This window comes from Bidens hawaiensis, unplaced genomic scaffold (assembly GCF_021521415.1).
Source record: "Bidens hawaiensis isolate Kalapana, Puna unplaced genomic scaffold, B.hawaiensis_p1.1 tig00029010_1, whole genome shotgun sequence".
NCBI lineage: Eukaryota > Viridiplantae > Streptophyta > Magnoliopsida > Asterales > Asteraceae > Bidens > Bidens hawaiensis.
In genome coordinates, this window is record NW_027494774.1 from 110,914 (window position 1) to 121,443 (window position 10,530).

General features: G+C 33.3%; 1 protein-coding gene across 2 annotated transcripts; it reads right to left on the minus strand.

Annotated features, from left to right (window-relative positions):
• Window positions 1-295: 295 nt before the first annotated feature.
• Window positions 296-8,122, minus strand: LOC143578082 (uncharacterized). 2 transcript variants are annotated; one of them, XM_077061748.1, is made up of 9 exons: window positions 7,958-8,122; window positions 6,503-6,682; window positions 6,174-6,266; window positions 5,532-5,714; window positions 5,334-5,436; window positions 5,097-5,267; window positions 3,182-3,918; window positions 693-882; window positions 296-585 (listed from the first exon to the last, which is right to left on the minus strand). In XM_077061748.1, exons 1-9 carry the CDS (start codon window positions 8,120-8,122, stop codon window positions 557-559), a joined length of 1,851 nt encoding a protein of 616 aa, XP_076917863.1. In that variant the 3' UTR covers window positions 296-556. The 2 variants fall into 2 exon arrangements, with proteins under 2 accessions (XP_076917863.1, XP_076917862.1); XM_077061747.1 differs by having other exon boundaries at window positions 683-882.
• Window positions 8,123-10,530: the final 2,408 nt, after the last annotated feature.

Below are 10,530 nucleotides of genomic sequence, written 5' to 3' on the forward strand. Positions count from 1 at the left end.
TGGGTTACTCGGGTTGTTTGGCTACAACAATCCTTCGGCTTCAGAAACTGGGTAAGGTTTCGGGTATGATGGAAAACAAGAAATAATGTGGTGGATAGATGATTGGGTACTTTGTGTGTATTAAGATATTTTGGTACTATGAGATGGGTTTTACCAGATACCAGTGAGGTGGATGTGTAATATTGGTGGAACTGAACATTTCAAAATAAATAAAAATTGACACATTCGTCACCAAGCCTTTGAAAAATAACCATTTTCCACAAACATTTCAGAAAAAACTTTAACAAACCTTTCAAGTAAAAGACATTTTTGTCGACGAAAATACAGTCACAATCAGAGTGAGACCTTTTGTCACCAAAATTGTCACCCAACTATTAGACAACATCAACTTACAGACAATTTATGTTGACAACATATGATTTAACAGAAACAAAACTTTGTATGCACATATTACATCCACAACCACCTTTTTTTTCTTAAGTTATCACCTCCAGGCCCGGGTTGTCGATCTCAGTTCCAAATCAACCCGACAGAGGCGGGAAATCATCTTCATCTTTTAAATGGTACGAGGATTGTATACTGAACCTACACGTTTTAACCAAAAAAGCACAAACGATCATTGTACTTTGTGACAACATGGTACAGCAGGCAAGCAGTTTTATGAAAAAGAACATTAATGTACCTATCCATACCAGAAACAGATCTGGGCCTCTGTGAACTGTCCAGCTGGCGAGGGCGATTAGGGTTTTGTTGCCTCCTTCTATGTAACAAAGGATCTCTTTGTAGCATAGGACAGTTACCTCCTTCGGGTCGGGGAGTACTATTTGGGCTTGGTGTTGTGTTACTTGAGGTTGAAGTATGATAACCGAGTCCAGACTGATTCTGAAGAATTAACAAACAAACTCAATACGCTAGTGTGGTAAACATCCACTGAACTCAAAAGTTACCTGATTTGGGCCAGTGGTCCCAACCACGCCAGTTCGTATTTTAAAATGTTATATTTAAATATTTGAAACTATAATTATAAAATATATCTTAAACAGAAACAAGTTCGTTAATCTAAAATACTGAACTTTTGATAACTTAAGTTAATATAAGATGATAACATATTTTTTAAAACTAAAAGTAGTGAAGATAATTTCAGTAATAGAAAAGTTTAACTAGTTAACAAAAGTTAAAACAAAAATGTTCTACAATAAATACTCTAAACTACAATTATAAAAAAGGGTTTTAAATCAAAATAATTTTTTAATCTAAAACATTGAACTTTTAATAACTTATGTTGATTAATATATATACATATATATATATATATATATATATACGGGTGAGGATCCTAAGAGAACTTTGAGAACCATTTTGAGCCAAAAAAAACCCCTTAAAAATATTTTGAAAAATTTTAAACGAAAAAAAACGGAAATTTTTAAAAAAGTAAAAAACCCAAATTTTTTATTTTTCATCCCGTTTTCGTAAAATACAAAAAAAACACCCTAATTATACACATATGTATATTTTTATTTAATCTCGATTTACAGAATGTTCACATATGTACATTATCATTTAACTTAATTGTACATATTTGTATAAAAAATAACATGTATAAAATTAAAAAATAAGTATTATACATATATGTTTACTTTTGCTAAACCGATATTTTTTTATAAAACCTGGATGTAAAATATAAATTTTTGGTTTTTTTATAATATATTTTATTTTTCTTAAAAAGAGTTTTTTTTGTAGTCCAAAATGGTTCTCAAAGTTCTCAGTTTCAAAATGGTTCTCACATGATCCCAATCCATATATAGGAAGATGATCAAGAGAAAACTCATCCTTAGAAAGAAAACTTAAAAACTCTTAAAGAATTATTTTTAATTAATAATAAAAAAATATTTTGAAATTTCTGTTTTTTCCATTATTCTTATATTTTGTTACTATTCACTAGAAAGAAAAAAAAAGACGTTGTAATGCACATACGAATTACCGTGTGATATTGTTGTATTACACGTGTGTATTACTATGTATATTTATGTTCAATAGTGTTTAATTGCATACATTCAGTATTTTTGTATTTTATATCTGCAGTAGTGTTGTATTATATGCAAAAATGATAAAAAATAATAATAATAAAAGTCGATGTAGTGCACATGTGCATTAATGTTGTATTACACATACGTATTAATGTGTATTCGATGTGTGTATTACATGGTCACAAAAAGCTAAATGGAAAAAAAAGGATACAACTATGTCGTATTATGATATGTATAGTAATGGGGGAACATGGGACAAAAAATAAATCCAATTGGTTTCAGACTTGGTACAACCCAAGGTCATCATTCCCTTTGGTTCGCACAACCAAAAAATTATTCTGAGGGTCGTCTTATATTGCATATATACAATAGTGTGTATCATATATGTGCAATAGTGTTGTATTCTATACAATACAACACTCTTGCATATATGCAACGCACACTATTACACATGTGCACTACACCAACAAGGTTTTTTTATTATTATTATTATTTTTATTTTTTATTTTTGTGAACAATATCAACATATAAGAATAATGGGAAAAAAAGACACTACAAAAACAAAAATTAAAACAAAGTTAAAAATAATTCTTTAGAAGTTTTTAAGTTTTCTCTTTAAGAGGAGAAGTTTTCATTTGATCTCACCCCTATATTTTATATATATATATATATATATATATATATATATTAGTAATTGATTTCTTTTGAGAACCCCTTTGAGTTTTAAGAACTCGAAAGAACTCAACATAACAATGCTTTTGTTTACATATATGTAATACATAGGTTACATGTACGTAAAAAAATTACATTATTTTCTTACACTCTGAAACGACTTTTTACATAGGTGTAACCAACGTTTACATCAGTGTAATCATCACAAATATTTATTCTCTCACCTCATTCATGTTTTAATCAAATTTAATATTAGCCAATTATTCTATACTCATTTAAATTTTATGTGGTTCATATTGAGTTCTTAAAGTTCTTACAACTCATCAAGTTCTCAAAATATTTCTCCCCTATATACTAGAATACCTCAAATTAGTAAGGATAACTTGACTAATACAAAAGATTAGATGGTAAAATTAAGATGAATTTACTAGTTCATTTAATAACTAAAAAGAACGAAAAATAACAGCATATAAAAAAGTTACCATATCCAAGAAGTGATTCACGGGGCCGATAGAATTGGGGTCATTAGGAACAAAGGGCGGTCGGGACATGAACATCTGGCCGGATGGCAGGAATTGTGGTCGCGGAAAACTGTTAATGCCACCATGTTCCGACGCGATCATGCTTAGCAAAACTAACGGTGGCGGTGGCGGTGGGCCCCCCATCATAGTGGGTGGACCAAAAGCATAATTGTCCCATCCCCTCACATGATCCAAACATACAAAATGAGACATCAAATCACCAGTAAGATCCAACGGTTCAAATGGAAGTAATTCCTCTTCATGAACTTGTCTTTCATTACTAACATCATGATCACCGTCTTCCGTCTTTTTAAATAACTTGGAATATTGAGCAAAAAGATGGGGTGCGTAGAACGGGATAATGATAGGAACATCATCAGCTTCGCGTGCACCACTTGATGTGAGTGTTGACACGTCTTTTTCCTCGTTTGATGTTCGGTTACCGGGACACCCAGTGGTTGAATATTTATTTTCATCACTAGAACTTTTCGGTTTTCGGTCTCCTGTTGTCGTAAATGACTTTTCTGCCCCTGTAGGGTTGACGGTCAAAGATGATGGTTGACCACTTCTGTGCATTTTTAATGTATTTGAGAAAAACAAAAGAAGGTCCTCGGTTAGGTTTTCTTCAGGAGCTGTAAGGATTTGGTTGAGTTTTTTAGCCCCGTAACTTAAGGCGCTACGTATCCGGAAGAAATTCCCTGACCATATATTAAAAATTAATTGACATAAACTTGTATTTAACAAAAGGGTTCATATTATAAAAAGCCAATATACTTTTGTTATTTTTCATGAAAAAGTCCCTTAGCTTTAATTTAAAGTCCCACAGTTTGTAAAAGAATGCACAAAAATGTCATTGAACTAATTTTTATATATTAAAGTCCCTAAACTTGTCTAAAATGTACATACTTTTTAAAAAAAATTACTAAAATGACTCTTCGCCGTCGTTGTCATATCCCACCAATAGCAAAGCTATGGTAGGGTCTGAGGAGGGTAAGATGTAGACAGCCTTACCTCTACCCCATAGGGATAGAGAGGCTGCTTCCGGTGAGACCCCCGGCTCGATAGTAGTTTTGCATCAAGCCTTGGACATAAGGCACATAGCACTCAATCATCAGAACACCGGCTAATCGGTGCATGTACCCTTGTCTTTCGACTATCAACGCCACTACATGATTCCTGATTAACCGTCCATCACTTTTAACGTTATTTTCACGATATTAGTAAAATAACGTCAAAATTAGTGCAATTTCACTTTTGCCCACCCGAGGGTTCACTCTTAAATTTCACTTGTTAACTCTTAAATTGATCAAAACTCGATAGTGGTTCAACATTTCTGCCGAAATGAAAAAAATTATACCATCTCCATTTAATAAATGTAGAGTTAACAAGTCAATATTAAATATATATGTGTGTGTTTATATATAAAGTAAAATGCATTTGCGACAAGTTTAGGTACTTTAATATACAACTACTTAAGGAACTTTTTCATGCGTTTTTTACAAGTTGAGGGACTTTAAAATACCAAAATTGGGTTGAAGGAGTTCTTGGTAAAAAAAATAATAAATGTGGTGGTTTTTTATGGTATAAACTCTTACAAAATCTTCATTCCACTGTAACAAGAAAAATTACTTTTAAGTAATTTTCAATAATATATTTTATTTAAAAATTTTGTAAACTTTAAGAAACAAGTTTTCAATTTTCCATAACAGAAAATAGAACAATTTTTATTTTATTAATTGAGATTTTGATAACCGTTTCTAAGATTATAATTCAGATTATTTGTGACAAAATAAAGATTATACATTGTGTTTACACTCATTCTATTTCTTCAAGTCTAAACACGGTAACAAAGTTGAAAAATTAGAAGCATGCATACCTTGGCTAACACTGCGACCAAGGTTATTATGCACATTTAACGGATCAACAATATTAAGATGCTTTCTGGAAAACACGTCCCCGTGCCTCATTGGAATCGATAACATATCCGAGCAAAGTCGAAGGAAACCGATTTTGAGTAGAAGATCATCACTGTTTGGTGGTCTCTCAACTAAACGTTTATAATTAAGAATTTTAGATAACACTAAAAATCGCATAATGGTAAATATAAACTCACCTATGATTCTTGGCAACTCGGATAACCTAACGGGGCCCATTAAACTGATACCATAATTATCCCAGTCGAACGTGCTGAAATACTCCAAGAATTTATATAGAACCTGTCATTAGGGCAAAAACAATAATATTCCATAAAAGGGAGAATCTTGTAACTAATATTTGGATAATATGAAAAATGGACTTTTTAAAATCTTACTGAGAGGGGACCATCTATTGTTACATGAAAAACATGAAATATATAAAGAACTAAAGTCTCTAATCCATATGTTGATATCAAACCGACGTGTGCACCGAGAGTGCGACTCTCATAATAGCACCATGCTTTGATTAAAATTATGCTTCGTTTAAAAAGGTGGTCTTTCTTGATCACGCGATCCACCTGCAATTTAAGACTTAAGGGTTTAGATGGAATTAATGTAGACGGCGTTTTTGAACCGTTTACTTATGAATGGGTCCGATTCTTTTACATTTAATGGGTCAAACTAGCATATCTAAAAGAAATAAAAAATAAATATTTCTTAAAAAAGAAGTGTGTCAGAAGTCAGTCAAAGTGTAATTTTGTTAAAACCTCCTAAATCATGTATCTAAAAATTGAGTATTACTGAATTACTACTACACTATGAACATATTGGCACACTGCACACAAACTACTTCTAAAAGCCGTTCTAAAAATAAATTAATAAAAAAAATATTTATAGAACAATTTTAAAAGAAATTTGGCAAAGACGTAATTTGACTCAACCCAACCACATAAGTTTTGACTCATTAGTCGACCTGCCTTGTACACTCAATTTGCCACTTCTAAGGAAATATATAAAATGCAAAAAGTGTGACTTACTTGTTCAAGGAAACATAGCGTGCAAAGTCCCCCGATTTGATTAACAGATATGTCAACAACTAGATTTTGCACTATGCATTTCACCAGTTTAACCTGTCAACAAAATTCGTTTTCCCAAAATTAAAAAACGTACGAATAATAATATACGTGTCAACAAAAGAATAATAAATTGATCAATAATGACTTATACGTATTCCGTATTCAAGAGACTGCAGTTGAAAAGGAAGAATACTTTCTGTCAATTTCCATTTTGGAGCCACATTTACAGGCATACATTATTTGCTTAAAATCTAACAAGAAACATATTAGAAAATTAGAAGACAAAAAACCTGTGCGCCAATAAGCTGGACATCTTTAACAACAAACTCGGCAGAAGTGTTTTTCTCTTCACTCTCAAGTAATGATGCAACCTCCTTTATGAGGCTACGTGTGCGTGCACCGACAACGCTTAGGTCAATATCCCCATCCGGAAGATATGTTTTCAACGGTACCGAGCCGTAAGCAAATACCTGAAATAGGTTGATAAAAAATATATAACCTTTTGTTATGTTACAATTCTGTTAGCAAATTGTTATTATTCAACACAAAGTAGAAAATTACTTCAAAGGGTCTAACTGTAAGCAAATCACTAGAAAGGGTATGCTATTTTCATATAATTTATTCAATACTATGTAAAAACTTACTTCAAATATCAATATATCAAACTCTCAATCCAACAAAAAAAAAACTTAATCCTATACTCAATAGTCAATATGCAACCTTCATAGTCTTTTCAGAATAAAACTGTTTTTGTTCTTTTTCTTTCGAACAAGAAAAGATGGCGCGTTTTATATTCTTTAGACTACAGAAAACGCGTTGTAGGTCCCACTAAGGTTACTAACTATAGAACAAAATTTTCTATATTTTCTTGAAATAAATACATGTTACGAGAAGAGGGTTATATGTTGAATCCTACGACTAGTAAAATTTCAACTTCGGTTTCGTTGATAGAGGCCTCTTGTTGGTATAGAGTGTCTTCCCATCATAAATGTCAACAAAAAATCTACGAACACCAACTAGAAGAACCATCCTTATTCATAAACATATCATGCACCTTCAGAACCCTAAACAGATACATGCCGCAGACATTACCTCAAATATGTGCGTATAATCGGATATCTACTTTTAGGTGTAAATTAGATATGTTATCTCAACAATTACACAAGATTCGATTTAAAAACATGAAAGATTGTAAATTTCCTCGCTTCATTAGAATATCCAATGTCTTTTCCCTCAAATTCCTATGAAAGAACTAACATTATATGCGAATTTGCTAAAACCGTGAAAAAGAAACAAAAGAAATAATCTAATCCTTGAATCAATACCTAAATCCATGAAATTCAATCATCAAGTTCTTTGCTTTATTAGCATCTCCAATGTCTCTTTTCTCAAGATCCTATTAAATAAACTACCATCATACGCGAATTAAGAAAAACCGCGAACAGACATAAAAAAGCATTCATTTCCATAAAATTCAGTCATCACGTATTCACGTTCCCTTTTCATATGATTATCTAATGTCACTTGCTCAAATTCCAATCAAGCCAACTATCCAAAATCAGAAAATCTGCAAAGAAAAGCAATAATCTATAACCCTAAATCCACGAAACGCAATCCTAAAGCGTCTTTCTTCATCGAAAACTAACAACCTAATCTTTAACATTGACCCTAATTCCATGAAACACAATCATACCAATACATTTGAGAATAATAATAATAATAATAATAATAATAAATGAGCTGACCTCACAATCAAGGTTATCCTTGAGCAATCTCTGCAGATAAAGAATTACAGCATCTCTTTTCCTTTCAGCAACAATCGTCGGCTGAAACTTTGATATTATTCTTTCTGCAGCTCTCTCAGCCTTCTGCCACTGCTCAATCCCAATCGCCTCTTGCTCAACACCCATCGATTAAACCCAACTGGGTATTTGAAATTGAAGGTCCAATCAAGTCTTTAAGGTTTCTTGGTGAAATGAAACAAAGTTTCAAGTGGCTTTTCAAACACTGCGGCTGCTGGTATGAAACCCAAGATTGTATTTTATTTTAATTTAATTTAATAATAATTACTATAATTATGAGTTATGGTAAATAATAATAATAATAATAATTTAATTCTATTGTTAGATCCACATTAGATTGTGGTCTTGTTCTTTGTTGTGCTGAACTGCTTTATTCACCTCTTCCTCCTTGATCTCTTCCTCCTCTTGGAAATCTTCTTGAAATAGGAGGCCTGAAGGGAATGGACTTCTTTGGTTTGCTAGGCCTCAAGTTAAAGACATTAATGTATATAGCCTCAACCATCTCTGTTGGTAGATTGGCAAGTTCAACAACATTGTGTCATGCTGCTTTAAGTTCTTTTAACATTTTATCCATGCCAGGAGTTCTTGCCAATCCAGCAGGTACAAACCTACCATCAGCATAGTATCTTGGGTTCTCTCCTTCCCTTAGGGCTTTTTCCCATTCATCCTTTTTAATATTAAAGAGGTATTTCAAATCCTCCTTTTCCAAGACATTGAAGTCTGCTTCACTCATTCCCCTTTGGTTGATCATTATGTTCCTCAGTATATTTATCATTTCTTCATTTTCCCATGGAACAAATGGTTCATCCTCAGGTTCAGGTTTCGCATATGGAGGAGCAGCGGTTTCAGCTGATCTATCTTGTTCTTTTTCCTTCTCCCTCAGAGTTTGAATTCTTCTTCTTTTAGCTTGGGGTTCATAAGTTGCTTCAGCCTGTTTGGTAGAGCTCTCAGCTTGGACCCTTTTCAGTTTTTCTTTTCTTTTCAGTTTGTTGTATTGGTCCAACACTGATTCTCTGGATAAATGTTCAACAATCTCATGCTTCATACCTCTTTCCAGTAAATAGAGCTCTCAGCTTGGACCCTTTTCATTTTTCAATCACCTTTTCTCTTTCACTGTTATAGAAATCTTGGAGTTTATCAAAAGTAAAGTGAGACAAATCCTTTTCAGAATAGTTGTGCCTTCTGAGATAATCTCTGTATTTCTGGGCATCTCTATTCTTTTGTTGCATAAGCTTCTTGAGAGTATTATTTTCTTCTTCTAATCTCTGCTTCAATTCATCATCATTCATAGCAGCCAGAGTTTCAAAGCTTATACCAAATCTTCTTAACTTTATCACCAATGGATTTTTCTTTTTAGCTTCCAACACACTCAACTCAATGTTTTCCCTACGTTCATCAGTCATTTCCACCCGTGGGGATACAACATTGGAAGCTTTGACATTCTTTCCTTGATCATTCTCAGGATCTACATCATTATCATCAGAATCCTCATATTCATCCTCTTCTTCAGTTAAATCATTCATGGCATAAATTTTTGGTACATCAGAAGGTGGATGATCTGGTTCATTTCTGGTTGGCGCATCAGGGACACCTGGAATTATTTGTCCTGGTCGTAGTGTCTGCAAAGGAATTGCCCTGATTGGGCTAGTTTCATTATCACCTTCATTATCAGGAGTCTCAACATAGTATTTATTCTTTTCATCCCATTTTCCTCTCTTTGTTTTCCTCTCATCATCCTTCTTCTGTTCATCATACTTTCTCTTTCTTGTATACACCTGTTCAAATCTTTTCTCTCTTTCCATCCTGATCTTGGTGATATTAGCCATCATCTCTTCAACAGATTCACCAGTTGGTCTCTCAGGTTCCCTTTCAGGTTCCTTTTGAGGCCTTTCTTCAGATTCAGGTTGGCTCTGTGGTTGAAACATGCTAACCACTAAAGCCAAAGCGTTGTCAACTTCCTCAACTCTGTTCATATTAATCAATTCTTCAATCATCTCTTGATCAGCCACATCTTCAATGATCTTCTTTGCAAATTTGGCTTGATTGATCAAGGTTTCCTGCTCTACTAACTCTACAGGGTCTATAGTTTGGGCCAGTATCTCTCTGTCCCTTTTTTCTCTCAGAATGTTTTCTTTTTCCCTTAGAGCAGCAGCAGCAGCAACATCATCATCTTTGAACAGTACATCCTTTTCAGGATATGCCTTAACAGGCTCTTCTTTTGTAACTTTGGCTTTTCCCTTTTCCAGCCTTTTCTTTAAATCTTCTTGACTTTCTGGTGGAAAATTATCAATATCTCTTTCTAGCTCATCCATCTCTTCATCAAACTCTACTGCCTTGGAGCATTCTGCTTGTTTATTTTTTGGTTCAGTGAGCACAATCTCCTCAGTAGCAGTATCTTCATCATTCATCACTTCAGTGTCTACTTCTGTAAGTATGTCAGTCAAGACATCAGTAGCTATGTCAGTAGGAGTATCAGTGGCCATATCAGTGATAGCCACATTTTCTTCTGTATTTAT